This window comes from Borostomias antarcticus (genome assembly GCF_949987555.1).
Source record: "Borostomias antarcticus genome assembly, chromosome: 7".
Taxonomy (NCBI): domain Eukaryota; kingdom Metazoa; phylum Chordata; class Actinopteri; order Stomiiformes; family Stomiidae; genus Borostomias; species Borostomias antarcticus.
In genome coordinates this window covers 29,095,244-29,111,583 of record NC_140240.1, presented here as the reverse complement: position 1 = coordinate 29,111,583, position 16,340 = coordinate 29,095,244, and the positions used below count along the sequence as shown (strand labels likewise).

At 46.4% G+C, this 16,340-nt stretch overlaps 1 protein-coding gene and 1 long non-coding RNA gene across 2 annotated transcripts; one reads left to right on the top strand and one right to left on the bottom strand.

The window, feature by feature from the left end:
* Positions 1-474: 474 nt before the first annotated feature.
* LOC311311754 (rho GDP-dissociation inhibitor 1-like) lies at positions 475-12,117 on the top strand. The gene is made up of 6 exons (XM_084441515.1): positions 475-532; positions 4,446-4,634; positions 5,469-5,552; positions 10,477-10,553; positions 10,820-10,883; positions 11,226-12,117. The coding sequence occupies exons 2-6, from the start codon at positions 4,448-4,450 to the stop codon at positions 11,423-11,425; spliced, it is 612 nt and encodes a 203-aa protein (XP_084297641.1). The 5' UTR covers positions 475-532; positions 4,446-4,447; the 3' UTR covers positions 11,426-12,117.
* Positions 12,118-13,893: 1,776 nt separating this feature from the next.
* On the bottom strand, positions 13,894-16,068 carry LOC311310900. Its single transcript, XR_014630517.1, has 4 exons — positions 14,952-16,068; positions 14,659-14,727; positions 14,456-14,518; positions 13,894-14,220 (listed from the first exon to the last, which is right to left on the bottom strand). It is a non-coding gene; the product is annotated as an uncharacterized lncRNA (long non-coding RNA).
* Positions 16,069-16,340: the final 272 nt, after the last annotated feature.

The following is a 16,340-nucleotide window of genomic DNA, read 5'->3' as shown; positions in this document are numbered from 1 at the left end:
TGGCCGAATAAAGACCCCCCCCCCTTGGGTCCTGCAATTTAATATTTAATCCCTGCGATACAGCAAAGCGCTCTCTCATCTAGGTTACACAACAGATTCAGCGTCATCATCAATGCGATCAATATTATTTTGATGCTTGATGGAAGTAGGCCGTATAGAATTACTCAACAAAAAGAGTCCACTCTACTTTATACACGATTCAACAACTGTACATGCGCTCTCTGAGTGTCGTTCTAGTGTTATTTATGATGTTTCTTGCCTTTGAATCTTGATTTTTGTTCGCTGTTTAACCAGACATTATAAATGGGGGATAAGGGCATAAGTGGCCCCACCTAAAAAGCTCTTGAGGGCGCGCACACCAGCAATACGCGCACGGTACCCGCATACAGTGCGTGCGCGTGCGCGTTCCCGGAAGCGTGTTGCGCGCGCGTTCCCGGAAGCGTGTTGCGCGTGCTCGTCATACTCGCACAGCAGTGCAGAGCGACTGGACCACTTATTCTTGAAGCGCCCCGAAAAAATCTGCTGTACACCGGTAAGAACCTGCACAAACTACCCGAGAGCGCCACCGATTGAACATATGAAAGTGTACTTAGATGTAGAGCCTGTTTGTATGTATGTCTGTCGTTTCATCCCAACTTGGCAAGACTAGATAGCTGTGCTGAGTTGTTCTAGCAATGTTCCCTAGCAGTGTCCCACCCTGCAGACAAGAACGATGTTGCTTTGCTCAGCCCACTAATATAACCAACCTGAATCAAAGAAGTTGTGATTGTGGCGCGATATCATGGCCAATATTGAAGTATACAACATATCCTACGGATGATTTAAGCAGGTATTTAGTAGAATCGGGTGATGGTGAACTAGCATGGCAGTCCTCGTGATGGATGATGACTTGCTCCAGGTTAGCTAGCAAGCTGCTGAATGCTTTGTGGTCTTTGACGTTTGAATATCGCTTGAATACTGTTCGTTTTTGTCCACAAAGAGCAAGGCAGCTACACGATTGATGCAAATGTGTATGGTATGGTCTAACGAGACAGTTATTAGTAAGTAAATTGATTCTACTGTAGTTTCTTACTGCAGATAACAATTGCTTCAGACAAAGAATACTGCTGTTGGTGTCACCCGTTCACATTTTTTATTATTGTTGAAGCATAAAAGCCTCAACTCTAGTAGCCTTAGCCTAATGTTTGTCATTGATAACATTGGATTGTTCATTGTCAGTTTTATCACACAGCTGCATTTTGCTGCTCTGAAACGTATTGTAGTTTCCCCCAAAAAACATAGGGCTAAGTATTTGTGTTGTGATTTGTCGGGTTGTGATTTGACCTTCCTAATGTAGTCAGTTCTACTTGGTCACCACCAGAGCAGTGTGTGTCACCATTCATCCAGTGCCATTGTGGGATGTAATATGTGTGTAACTGTGTACTTCCTCTTCAATCTAGGAACTTCGTGTGTAACTCGATGCCTTCCTCTCTTGCGGTGTCATTTAGCACACAGCAAACATTTATTAAGATAAACACAAGGCAACAGTCAGCTTAATCAAATGAAACACGAGTCAATGGATATCATGACTGTTCACTCTTTAAAAAGTCTTCCAATCTAGCTCTATGCCAAGGTCATAGCGCGTCGGTTGGGCTTTTGAAATCCTGACAGTTGGTAGTTGAGTTCAAACCCTGAGCCACGAGCCGAAGCGCTTTCCAAGGTGGCGCGCGCGCCGTGTCAACCTCCAGTATGAGTCTGAGCAGGTCCCCTGCCCCCCCTCCCCCGTGCTCAGGCACGTTCCAGTATGAGTCTGAGCAGGTCCCCTGCCCCCTGCCCCCCCCCCGTGCTCAGGCCCCCTGCCCCCCCCTGTGCTCAGGCCCCCTGCCCCCCCCCGCGCTCAGGCACGTTTAACGCCCCGCGGCTCGCTCTCCCCCCTCCGCGGCATTCCTCTCAGAGATGCTAGTTCGGGCAGGTCAGTTCGGCGGGAGAGAGAGTGGAGGTATGTTGGTTAGCAGCACCAGAGGCACAAAGGCACCGCCTTCCAAACTGTTCGCCCGAGGTTGATGGAAGCCATACTCCCTGCTAGGACTCGAGGCCTTTCCCAGTTCCCAGAGGACCTCCGCGTGCCATTAGACCTACTGTATCTGCTTGAAGGGGTGTTTTTGGAGGTAGCCTAATGCACTCGGTTGCTGTTGGTGCAAATTCAGACCTCGTCCGATTGAATCATGTCAGAGTATCCGGTTCAAAGTAGGCGGAGACAGTTCCAAGATCTGAAGGGATTCTGGGAGGAGACATTTGAAATAATTTCTTATCGTTATTCATCTTGCCATTTATCTTGAGTGTTTGCTGTTGCTGTCAAAGCTCCACGCTCTGGTTCGGTTAAATAAATAAGAAGCATGATAAGGCTACTTTTCACCAGGAGAGGTTTATTCCAAGTGTGTCCCATTAATCTATAAACGCCTCAGTTATCATATGTGACATGTTGTTTAGCTATGCTACGTTGCAGTCAGTCATGTATGACATACTTGTATTGTACAGCGAAGCTCTTCCTAGGACTTGACAAATACTTTTCATGTAAACACAATATCAGGCCCTTCTGCAGACCCTCTTCCCAGTCCTAGATTATGTCATCTTGCAGCGTTTACCTGTCTCCTGTAGTTACCACAGTTTCCCTGTACTTGAACTCTGTGGTGAAGGATTAGCTGGATAATGACTGTGCAACTAGGTACAAATCTCCCCCAAACCGAATTGGCTACTGCGTCAGTAATCCACTCTGCTCCATTTTCCCCCACCAAAAGGAAGTCTCGTTCCACTGGCACAGGCACACGAAGCTGCCCGTTGGATTTATGGGAAGGGAAGGGGATGTACAGTCCTTAACGCCAACCAAATCGTTTTTACACTCCACCACAGAATATGGAAAAATTCTTCCTTCCTCCTGATTTTTTAATACTTAATGATCCAAACTATTATCTGACCTTAAGTTAAGATTCAGGGCCAGCCCAGTGTTCCAAGAAGCCGTTACCCTTAATGGGAATGTCGGATCATTCCATCTTAAACACAGCACTTCCTGCTTTTGTTAGCCTCCAGTTGTGTCATGTGTCGGAGGGAGGCTGTTTTTTCCAATAATAATGACACGCCTAGTGTAGACTTGAGTAGCTGGAATCATTTTTTTTCTTCTTCAACCAATGCACAGTTTCGGCTGAGTTTTAGACCCTATTCTTGCCCTGGCTTCTTTTAAAGAATGGAACGTAGCATGTTGTGGTTAAACAACATTGTAAATATGCCCTTAAGATCTGTTTAAATAATTACACAGCCACTAGTCGTGCTACAATGGCAATGAGTTATCTGAAATCATATCTTTAAGCCCGAGATAGGAGTACTGGTCCAGATCTTCTGGGTCTAGATGCATCGTCAAACTAAAGAAAGTACAGGAGGAAGAAGCCCTTCCTGGAGTCGGTCAGTCAGTCAGTCAGTAAGTCAGACAGTGTATGTAGATGGGTGTGAGCTTGTTTTTAGAAGTCCAGCAGAGAGGGCCCTGAGGGCAGAGGGAGAGGGGGAGAGGAGGGCGGAGAGAGAGAGAGAGAGAGACAGAGGGGGGGATAGAGAGAGAGACAGACTGGCTGATCGATCTGTTTTTAGAGAGAAGAGCCCCTTGGTGGTGGTCCCAATGCTGAGGAACACAGCTGCTCCTCTAACCTCAATAATGTCTGAGCTTGAAGGTGTGTGTGTTTGTGCATGATAGTGAATATGGCTGTGTGTGTGCGCGTGCGCGCGTGATAGAGTGAATGTGACTGCGCGCCTGTCCTAGAGTGTGTGTTTGTGTGTGTGTGTGCATACCTGTGTGTGTCTGCGAGCATCGGCCTACAGAGAAGAGACATGTCATGTGACTTTGCACCATGACCTCATTCTCCTGTCTGCTAACAGCTGTGACGTCGTTTCAGAGAAGTGTGCTCTGATTTCTCAGAGTTAGATCATCTCCAGTCTTTAATAGGGGAGACCATTCTCTCCAGAACAGCACCTTTTTCCTTCAGCCGTTCCGAGCAGGGGGAAGGTTTCAATTCTAGGTAACCGGCTCCAGATCTAGCTGGCTATAATTCTCATCGTGGAAATATTTTCTACTTAGGCTACTGAAATATGGTTGTCAGCTTTCATAGGAGTAGCAATGCTCTACACCCTCAATTAGAACCATGAACTGGACATTCAGGAAATATTGTTTGTGTACTGTTCTGGTTGTTGTTTGTGTACTGTTCTGATTGTTGTTTGTGTACTGTTCTGGTTGAATGCTTTTTGTTGTTGTTGTGGCTGCCGTTTTTCGGCCTTCATCCAATCGAATCCGGCCTCCAGCTCTTCTTTACGAGTTCAAGGAGGAGGAGACCGGCCGGCCGGCGCCCTCGCTCGTACGCTAACCACATCTTACCTCCCTCCCTCCCTCCGTCCCCTCCCCCCGTCTCCCTCCCTCTGTCCAGACATGGCCGAGGACGATCTGACCCCGGAGCAGCTGGCGGCCATCGCCGCGGAGAACGAAGAGGGCGAGCCGGTCAACTACAAGCCGCCGGCCCAGAAGACCCTGCAGGAGATCCAGGAGCTGGACAAGGACGACGAGAGCCTCCGCAAGTACAAGGAGGCGCTGCTGGGTGGCGGCCACGCTGAAATCGGTAAGAGAGATGGTGTGTGTGTGTGTGTGTGTGTGTGTGTGTGTGTGTGTTGTTGAGTATCATTGAGTCTACAGTATTTCTGTGTGTATGTGTGTGTGTTGAGTAATTGAGTCTACAGTATTTGTGTGTGCTGTTCAGTATAATTAAGTCTACAGTATTTCTGTGTGTGTGTGTGTGTGTGCTATTGAGTATAATTGAGTCTACAGTATTTGTGTGTGTATGTGTGTTGAGTATAATTGAGTACAGTATTTCTGTGTGTGTGTGTTGAGTATAATTGAGTACAGTATTTGTGTGTGTTGAGTATACTTGAGTCTACAGTATTTGTGTGTGTGTTGAGTATACTTGAGTCTACAGTATTTGTGTGTGTGTGTGTGTGTGTGTGTGTGTGTGTGTGTGTGTGTGTGTGTGTGTGTGTGTGTGTGTGTGTGACTGCCCTGGGATTGGTGCTGTCCGTGAATAATCGGGTGTTTAATTAAGGCTGTGGCCCTCCCAGGTGACGGAGGATAGCTGTCCTGATTTCACCAGTCTCTGGGGTCCACGGGCAGACAGCAAGCTGTTACATTCTGTACTGTGCGCCAACAGACTAGCACCTACTAGACACACTGCAGTCCTGCCTCTTGTCAAATGACGTTTGTCCCAGAATGATCCATACAGAAATAATGGATTAAAACCACTCAGGCAGCATAGCGATAAAATAACGAGTAGTGTGACACACCGCCTAACTGTAGAGGCTCTATCACGGCAGCTGTCTGTCATAATATGCATATATAATATATATAATAGGTAATATATAGTATTATTAAACATACCTGTTCTTGTCTTGTCCTGTGGCAGACCCCACTGCCCCCAACGTCCAGGTGACGCGGCTGACCCTGGTCTGTGAGGCCGCCCCTTTGCCCCTCACCCTGGACCTGCAAGGTGAGTGACCGCTGCGCCTTAATCGTTGGTGGCTGACTGCTGTTACATTTACCGTCAGTGGCTGACCACTAACATTCACTAGGGATGGGACGATACCATTTTTTTTCAAACCGAGTACAAGTACTCACTTTTGTGTACTTGCCGATACCAAGTACCGATACGAGTACTTTTAATGATACTGCAATTTTCAGTTACCACAGTCAGGCCTGGAATATCAACAGCCAAGTAGCTACAAATCAGCCAAATGTGATATGGGATTCTAACTAGGCTAGCTAAATAGCAAGCTACTAGTAGCTAGGTTAGGGATGTCAACATACACTGGTTTGATTCAGTAAAACACACAAAGCTATCTAATGATGCTGGCTCCCAAGAGGCTAATGTTGGGCTAATCTAGGGCTGTCAATGTTAACGCTCACGATTAATCTGGAAACATTAACGCGTAAACATTTTTTAACGCAAATTAATCATGTAACCAAATTTGAACCCAACTTCCTCCCGTAATTCAAAACGCGAGTGTTTACCTGGCTGAATTACTGAAAGGCATGTGAAACTGTGTATGTGGATAATGTTATCTGCGCATTTCACGTCTTTCAGTATCTTATTCAGCCAGGTAAACACTCCTATAAGAACTCGCTGAGATAACACGATGACTGAGGAGATATCCCCTGGTGTGCTGAGCAACAAACTTGGAAGTTGGAAGATGGAAGTTTTGATAAAACCGAAGTTGTGTGTGTGTGATGTAACCGTCTTTCCACCGAAGCAAGTAGTAAAAACTAGGCCAGGTCAAGCCTGGTTTATGGCTGATGGGCGTCCATACAGATGTTCTTTTGATAGTTCTAACCACTTTGTCATTGTTTTATCTCCGCCCAAAAATACAAGTACTTATCTCCGCCCAAAAATACAAGTACACTAAATACTAGCAAGGCAAGTTTATTTTGTATAGCACATTTCAGAAACAAGGCAACTCAAAGTGCTTTACATGAGACATTAAACGCAAGACAAAGTGCAAGAAACACATAAAAGTACAGTATATGTACGAAATTATTATAATACTAGTGATTATCTGTTTAGCTAGTGATTATCTGCTGTGATTAATCATGATTAATCAGCCTATTATTGTGATTAACTCTTTTTATTTATTTATCGATTGACCGCACTAGTTGTAACGTAAGATAACGTTAGCTAGCCAGCTAGCTTAACTTAGGCTATATCTTGCACCTTTTATCACTCCAACCCTGTTTGTAACTTGCAATAAGGTTAAGATATTCATCTAAAAAGCATTTTCGCTGTTCCTAAATCAGAAGAGACATCTCTCCGTCTCTCCCTCGCTTGGAGCAGGTATTGCGCAACATAGCCACATGCTGGAGGATCCTGCTCTGAGAGAAGGAGGGAATGAGACAGTCTTTTGCTGTGAGGGAGGAAGCATGAGCAATCTTTTTCAATCACACTGACTCCATTGTTGCGCTTTTCACGAGTCACTCAGTGTGTCGTTATGACGACGTAGGTATCGGTTTGCAGTATCGGGACATTATTATGAGGAGTATGTGAATGCAGTTTTGGCCCCAATACTGATACCTGTATCGGTGCATCCCTAACATTTACCATAAATGCCTGACCACTGTACAATTAGCGTCAGAGGCGAGCAACATGGGCTGATCCTTATTTTAAAAGCTAATTAATTACAATTATATATAATTGTAATTAATTACAATTAATACTATATATATATATATATATATATATATGCACACACACACACAATTAGTCCATAAATATTCAGACATTGACACAGTTCTCATCATGTTGGCTCTGTACACCACCACAATGGATTTGAAATGAAACAACCAATATGTTCTTTAAGTGCAGACTTTCAGCTTTAATTTGAGGGTATTTACTTCCAAATCGGTTGAACAGTATAGGAATTATATTTATTTTTTATGTGAAACCCCCCTTTTTAAGGGATCAAAAGTAATTGGACAAACTAACATAATCATAAATTAAATTGTCATTTTCAATATTTGGTTGCAAATCCTTTGCAGTCAATTCGCCTTATTCACCTGGCAGCCATATTGGTCAGTCTGGGGTGTGGATGCGGAAGTGCCCGTTGCCTTCAATGTTAAAAGTTCACTGTAAAAACACCACTTCAAGAACCAAAATAGTCAAAATAACAGGCTGAATACACTATCGGGGTTACAAACTCATCATTACCAGATTACAGTGTATTCAGCCTGTTATTTTGACTATTTTGGTTCTTGAAGTGGTGTTTTTACAGTGAACTTTTAACATTGAAGGCAACGGGCACTTCCGCATCCGCACCCCTAATTACGTCAGACTGACCAATATGGCAGCTGAGGTGAATAAGGCGAATGACAGCCTGAAGTCTGGAACCCATAGACGTCACCAGACGCCGGGTGTGATCCCTGGTGATGCTCTGCCAGGCCTCTACTGCAGCGGTCTTCAGTTCCTGCTTGTTTTTTTGGGCGGTTTCCCTTCAGTTTTGTCTTCAGCAGGTGAAATGCATGCTCAACTGGATTCAGGTCAGGTGATTGACTTGGCCATTGCAGAACCTTCCACTTCTCTGCCTTGAAAAACGAATTGCTTTAGCAGTATGTTTATGCTGCTTTTGTTGGATCATGAGCAGTTCCTTCCCTTCTCCATACTCTTCCTATCATTCTGGTACAAGTTTATCGTTGTCTCATCTGTCCTTAGGATGTTGTTCCAGAACTGTACTGGCTTTTTATTTATTTTGATGTGTTTTGGAAAACTCCAATCTGGTCTTCCAATTTGAGATTCCCCAATGTTTCCCATCTTGTGGTGAACCCTCTGTATTGACTCTGTCTCTGTCTAGACTTTGATCTGGCCAACTGTTGTGAAGGGGTCTTTCTTCACCAGGGAAACGGTTCTTCTGTCATCCACCACCGTTGTTTTCCGTGGTCTAGCGGGTCTTTTGGTGTTGCTGAGCTCACCAGCGCTTTCTTTCTGTTTAAGAATGTATCTGTATGTGAATGTATTTGTTTTTGCGGTCTTTCTGATGGGTTTGTTTCGATTTTTCAGCCTAATGATGGCTTGCTTCACTGACGGGGACAGCTCTTTGGATTTCATATTGAGAGTTGACAGCAACCGATTCCAGTGTATATATATATAAGGGATGTGTGTATATATACAAGGGATGTGTATATATACAAGGGATGTGTTTATATACAAGGGATGTTTATATATAGTAGGAATGCACGGGTCAGTGCCTTGTTGACGGTCATCGGCAAATAAAATGACATTCACCGATGGCGGTGGCCGATGTTTGTCGCGCCAATTATGGTATCTTCTTTTGTTTTGCAAAACCCTAGCCTACCCAGCTGCAGATTCAAAACCCTAGCCTACCCAGCTGCAGATTCAAAACCCTAGCCTACCCAGCTGCAGATTCAAAACCCTAGCCTACCCAGCTGCAGATTCAAAACCCTAGCCTACCCAGCTGCAGATTCAAAACCCTAGCCTACCCAGCTGCAGATTCAAAACCCTAGCCTACCCAGCTGCAGATTCAAAACCCTAGCCTACCCAGCTGCAGATTCAAAACCCTAGCCTACCCAGCTGCAGATTCGGAGACGATCGGTGACGTTGGAGGGCAACACGTCGGCTACGTGCCACTCACATGTATTTGGTGTATTTTCTTTCTTTCTCTGGCCTACGCTGTGAGCTGTAAGCTGAAAGTAGGCGATCCATATTCGGCTAGATGGAGATGCAGTGCGCGCTTTGCCACAGAATGTTCCATTCCAGCTACACTGTGGATATGTCGCTTCGCTTTGCACACAAATATGAAGCCTAATCTTAAAACAAGATGCCAGAAATAGTTCACACCTAGATAAAGGTGCCCATTATGCAAATCTGACAAATTAGCATTTTGGAACACTTCATTTCCTTGTTTCCCGGGGCACAAAATGGAGGGATGGAAAAGCAACCTTTGGCCATCGGACAGATTGTTAATCTAAACATCAGCATCAGCCCAGACGTTTGCATTCGGTGCATCCCTAATGTGTGTGTGCGTGCATGCGTGCGCGCGTGTGTGTCACGCTGAGCCGTCTCTGACTCATCCCCGCCGAGACGCCAGTTCCGGGAAGGCCAGACCAAAGCAATCGATGCTCGCCCCAGAGATTGTCAGGACGAGAGAGAGTGCCGGCGGTCTTAAATCGCGGTCGTTTTCGGCGCGCTTTGACATCGCATCGAGGGGAATTCTGGGGAGATCATTTGAAGGGGCGTTGTTATTTATGGTGGACAGAAGAAACATCTTTGTGGTGAAGAGGAAAGTGTGTCTTAATCTCATGGGTTTGTGCGTGCGTGCGCGTGTGTGTGTGTGTGTGTGTGTGTGTGTGGGGTGGGGCAGCATCCTTCATTAAGTCTGTTAATGAGGCATTGCCACTGCAATGATCATGACCCCCATTGTGATGTCACTCAGCCCTGCCTCTGCCTGACCCCCCATGGCTGATAGAGCAGGCAGTGTTTACCCTGTCACTGACTTCACACACACACACACACACACACACACACACACACACACACACACACACACTCACTCAGCCCTGCCTCTGCCTGACCCCCCATGGCTGATAGAGCAGGCAGTGTTTACCCTGTCACTGACTTCACACACACACACATACAGACCTAACAGCATCAGCATCTGCTGCCCTAGTTTAGAGAGAGAGAGAGTGTGTGTGTGTGTGTGTGTGTGTGAGAGAGAGAGAGAGAGTGTGTATGTGTGTGTGTGTGTGTGTATATATTTGTGTGTGTGTGTGTGTGTGTGTGTGTGTGTGTGTGTGTGTGAGAGAGAGAATAACCATCACCGTGTGACAGAGCGCTTGGTGAACTGAATCGCGTGCCCTTTGTGACTCGACAAGACCTTATTGTTCCTCTTCTGTTCATGTCTTTTTAACAGGCGATCTAGAGGCATTTAAGAAGCAGTCGTTCGTCCTGAAGGAAGGGGTGGAGTACAGAATCAAGATCAGCTTCAAGGTGAGCGGGGGGGCGGGGCGGGGGCCGGGGGGGGAGGTTCAATGCATGTAAAGGCAACTTATAGGAGCTCAAAGAATTATGGACTCCAATTAAGTCTCCTCCTTCCCTTTGATGTTTTCTCCGCCCGGAGGTGATTTCCACATCACCTCCCACGTAACAAACGTGAAACGGATAATAGTGTTTGTGTGGATACAGTAAAAAAAAATAATAATAATAATAATAATAATTCTATATGAATAGAAATAAGACGCCGCCTCTGTCCTCAGGTGAACAAGGAGATCGTCTCTGGGCTCAAGTACGTCCAACAGACCTTCAGGAAAGGAGTGAAAAGTGAGTGCTGCGCTAGCTAGCTAGCTTCACGGCTACCACCGCTGACACACACCAAAACATTTCCTTTATTTATTTATTTGACCTTTTATTTAACCAGATAAAATCAATTGAGAACCAATTCTCATTTACAAAGACCCCGGCAAGAATGAACGGAAATGGGCATGTGCAGTAGAATCTACCACAAACCTCCCTTGGGGGGACGACAAAATATGTATTCAAAAAAAAAAGTTTCCTCATCCTCCCCCTGCTCTCCCACCTCCCCCTGCTCTCTCCTCCCCCCTCCCCCCCCCCCCCCGGCTGGCTGACACGCCCCCGGACTTCCTCCTCCCCCCCGGGTCGCAGTCGACAAGTCTGACTACATGGTGGGGAGCTACGGGCCGCGGCTGGACGAGTACCACTTCCTGACCCCGCTGGAGGAGGCGCCCAAGGGCATGCTGGCCCGCGGCACCTACAACATCAAGTCCAAGTTCACCGACGACGACAAGCACGACCACCTCTCCTGGGAGTGGAACCTGAACATCAAGAAGGAATGGAAGGACTAAAAAGAGACAGAGGAGGCCTCCAGACCCCCCCCCCTTCCCCCGGTCCTGGCGTCTCCTTCGTCTCCTCCGTGTCGTTTTTCTTCTCTGCCTTTTCTTTCATTCCACCCTCGCGCCTTTGTCTTAATTCCTCCTACGCCTGCAGGAGTAGCAGCAGAAGCAGTAGCCACGCCCCCCTCCCCTCCCCTCGTCCATCCGTCCCTCCTCCTCCTCCTCCGGTTCCACAAGATCCACCTCAGTTCAGCTGTTCCACCGACCTGCCCTCACCATGCAGCCTCTAGTCTCCCTACTAGTTGTGCTGAGTAGGATTCCCCCCCCCACCTTCTCATGGTATCTTCCGCTTGAAGAGATTAACCCCCCCACCCCTTCGTAACGCATCAAAATTATGTCTTCCTCTCTCAGTAAGAAGTGCGTGTGGAAAAGCAACTGTACAATCGATTTTTGTTTGCCTTTTTATATATATAAACACACACATATAAATATGTGTACTACTAAGCAGTCGTGTAATCCTGGCTATAGATATCCTGCTGTCGGTATAATCAGCTGTCGTCTTGGTCATTCATCCACCATCCTTGACCGCGACCCCCTCCCTGTTGGCGTTCTTCCGCTGGCCTGCTGCTGCTGCCGTTTGTTGCTTTTGTTTTGTTGTTTTTCTTTTGTTGACATCGTACCGAGACCTGCCTTGTTAGAACGTACAGTTGATTAAAACGGAACTGCCCCCCCCCCCCCCCCCCCCCCCTCTGTTCTCTCCCTCTCCTCCTCCAAGGGAGATGGGGCTAAAGTGAACTAAATTTTGAAAATACTAAAGAAAAAGAGGGTTGTAACCCCCCCCCTTTCTCCCCCCTTTCTCTCTCTCTCTCTCTCTCTCTCCCTCTCTCTCTCCGCTGCCTTATAGAAACCATTGCAAATGATCTGTTTTACACTCGTAATAGCTGGTGTGTTCTTCCCCAGCTGTCTGGGTAGAGCGGTGACCAGCCCCGCATGCCTTTTGAGCTGTGTGCAGTTCGCCGTCAGGAAGTCTTGATGTAGGGCTTGCTGCTAGTACTGCTACCGACCTGTAGGTGTCGCTGCTAGCCTGTTCCTCCATCTACTTCTACCCGTCGCCCATCAGTGCTGCTGGGTTTCTCAAGTGCAGCTCTGCGCCAGTAGAACCGTCACTGCTTTGATCCAACACCTCCGCCACTCTAGAACACAGTGGAATACGTTAGAATTAAAGTTATGAAACCGCATATTATATTTACCTTGTTCTTCCCAACCAACCCCAGCAAGTCACTTGTCACTCAGTATTGTTGAGGCCTTGGCACTCTTGTGTTCCTTAGCCACGAGGCCTTATCGCAGACTTTAAAAGTCGTGAGGAATAAAAAAAAACAAACAATGTAAACCTTATTTCTTTTTTCGCCTTAATGTGCTGTACGTCGATCTGCCGGCTCCCCCCCCCCCCCCCCCCTCTCTCGTTCAAGACTGTGTTGCCACCCTTGACCCTTGCGCGCCCGCTGCGGGAGGTCACAGGTCACGGCTAGTGCCAGAGGAAGCACAGGAGCAGGCCGATCGGTGATGCGCCGTCCGCTGCTGAAGACATTGACGGTGTGTCTGGCTCTCATTGGGGAGGGGAGGGGAGGGGGAGGGTGGGGGTGGTTGGAGGGGGAGGGGCAGGGCAACAGACAAAACACCTCTGTAGCCAGGCTCCTGCCACACCCATCCACACTCCAAACAGAGAGAGCTATGTAATGTTGATGAGTCAAAACAAGAAAAAAAGTAAGGTCAACAAAAGAGGTGTGGTCGTTCACCAGAAAATGCATGATTGAGGCCGAGTAAGGCGTGGTTTTGAAATTGGGTTGTGAGTTTTGATGTCGGCTTGTAGTCCTACTCCACCAGGCTTGTAGTACTCTACCAGAGCAAATGGATGTAAAATGTGTTTCCGATGTTGTGAATGATCTAGATGCTGTTCCATACATTCCTTCACATTGTACAGTTTCTATGAAAACACTGGCATGCTGGTGGGGTTGTATATTTGATCATCATTTGTGATTGATTGCTCTCCTTGGTCAATAAAGATTTTGCTCAACTTGGCCTGTAATGAAAACAAATGTGTGTGTTCTGTTCTCAGTCTCCGGGCTGTCCAAACACAGCGCAGTGTTGAAAATGCTCTCTCTACTGTCTCAACTGACCAAAATAAATCTTCATTTTCTGTGAAACGGGATCGCGGATCATGAAAGCGTGTCACCTACACCTGTTTGGTGACGAGAGAATGAGCAGGTGTTGTGCAGATTATTCTTGTCGGTTTGATATGAGACCAAGATGGAAACTCGCACACTCACTCGCATTATCATAAACACATTTTATGTCACAAAATCATCAGAACGTATAAAAAGCATTTGTCTCATAAATTCACTAAAAATACACTTGTCTGTAAATAATTCATGTGCAAAGCCCTTTTTTTTTTTTTTTTTTTTTTTTAAACACAAGCATCATCACAGGCTGCCTAGTAGAACCCAAACCTAAGAGCCCCTTGAAGCAAGCAGAAGCACAGTGGCAAGGAAAAACTCCCTGGTGGAAGAAACCTTGAGAGGAACCAGACTTCAAGGGGAGGCCCATCCTCTTGAGACCAGTTGGGTTGACTTTCTAGAGTCACAAAGGTCCCTTTTGTCCATCTATGGTGATGCGGTAGGCTCAACGCGTCAAAGGTGGTTGAGCTGTGAACGATATATACGGATGCTAAATCGCGACAGATGTGCTCAGTCGTCCTCGTCCTCGTCTTTGTCTCGCCAGGTCCAGAAGGCTGGACTGCAGGACAATATCTGTGGAGAGACGCCCAGTTAACAGCGAGCGCCACAAAATGAGATGATTTACCAAAATATGAATAACCCACATTTCAGAGGCCGAAGTGAGATGTGTCTTCCTTAGGCGTGTGTGTGTGTGTGTGTGTGTGTGATTCAGCATCTTCATGGCTGTGTGTTGTCTACAATATTGTCCTACCTGGATCATGATCAAAGGAGGGGACAGTAACATTGTTTATACTTAAACAAAACATACCCAGTCCATCTCTTCACAGTCCTCGTCTCCATGCCAGCGTTCCAACCCCCCGCTGTTATCAGCCTAACCAAACAGACAGAGTCACCACAATTACATTATTGCTTTTCCATATTAACAGCATATTGGCTTGCACAATGTTGTGTGTGTGTGTGTGTGTGTGCGCGCGCACGCATGCTTGTGCTTGTAGTCACTGATACACATACCCAGTCCATCTCCTCCTCATCTCCAAGTAGGTTTTGAGCGTGGAACTTGATACAAAGCTCAATCAGGTGCTGGAAGAAAATGATCGCATTATGATTATTTTAACCAGACATAATAATGAATAGCTTATATTTATCAACGGACGGTCAAATAAGAACCGTTTCATCCTGTTAACAATGGCGACCTGTTCATCCTAAAGGATATGTGAGACGGTGTAACTGTCATTGTTTCATACTGTGTGTCATTGGGTTTCATGGAGGATATGTGGATACTGAATAGACTATAGGATCTGCACCTCATCCAGTCTGTCTCTGTTGCTGATTACAGTCTGGTAAGCATCGTCCGCCAGTTGATAATTCTAGGGAGGCACAGATTCATGGTTAGACAAAAGTGGACTACATGTTTTCATGCAAAAAATGTAAGTGGAACCTTTACTTAACTGATATTCTGCATTAATTTTTCCAAACAACAAAAATGAAGGAGAGAATACTTGACCAGACTTGATGATGGGGTCTTCCCCAGTTTTGAGAGGGCCTTCGCCAGTTGCAGTTGGGTCTTCCCCAGTTGTGGTAGGGTCGCCCCCAGTTACTTGTGACATTCAGTCAGTATAGGTGGCATTTCAGCCGGTGTGTGGCCATATTTCATGCCGCTTGTATGTTCTTTGTACATCAGTACTGGCTACATACAGCCACTTGTATGACATTCAGTCAGTATGGCATTTCAGCCGGTGTGTGGCCATATTTCATGCCGGTTGTATGTTCTTTGTACATCAGTACTGGCTACATACAGCCGCTTGTATGTTCTTTGTACATCAGTACTGGCTACATACAGCCACTCGTCTGCGCCCTTCCGACCAGAAGTAATAGAGACAGATAGATTCAGTAGAGAATAGGGAGAGAGAGAGAGAATTAGCCTGGTGTCGCCAGCTCACATTAGATTTCACTCCGCAGATCAGTCTGGACATCCAACCGTTCGGAATCCGCTTGAACAGAAATTTGTTTGTGCCAATAACAAATGGGGGCGGGTTTCATAAGATGACGGAACAGAGGAGCGCCGTAGAGGCATTTTTGCTGATTGGTTGTAGGTCTATCCAATTGCGTCCAGAGATTTTTTGATCTACATCCGTTGGTAACGCCCTTTGGAAATCGGAAAGCAACTGTGAGTTTCCAGACCCTTTGCTTTTTTGCGAATTGGGTCTGGCGAAGCCAGGCTAGTAGAGAATAGAGGGAGATATAGAATCAGTAGAAAATAGACAGTCAGAAAGACTCAGTAGAAAATATAGGCCAGTAGAGAATAGAGACAGCTGTAGATAGAGACTTAAAGAAGGTTGGTAGAGACTCGCCCCAAGCTCGGATCAAACCAATCTTTGCTTGGGAGCGGGAGGTTGTTGGTTCGATCCGCGCTTGGTTTGAGTTCTCTACTACCCTCCCCCCCCCCCCACCACTCCGGCTTGCTACAAGATTGTAATAACTCTTGGCCATCATCAATACCATAGTAATGCCTCTTCAAACAGTACGGTCAACTGGAGTCAGTGGGGAGCTGCAGGGAGGAGAAGAGGCTGTTTATACACGTAGCAGGTGTCACTGTTGGCTTCCACCCTCACTTGTCACACACTTGGGCTCCAAAACACACGTTACCACCTCTAATTCAAGATTCAGAAACATTCAAGATTCACCAGCACCTC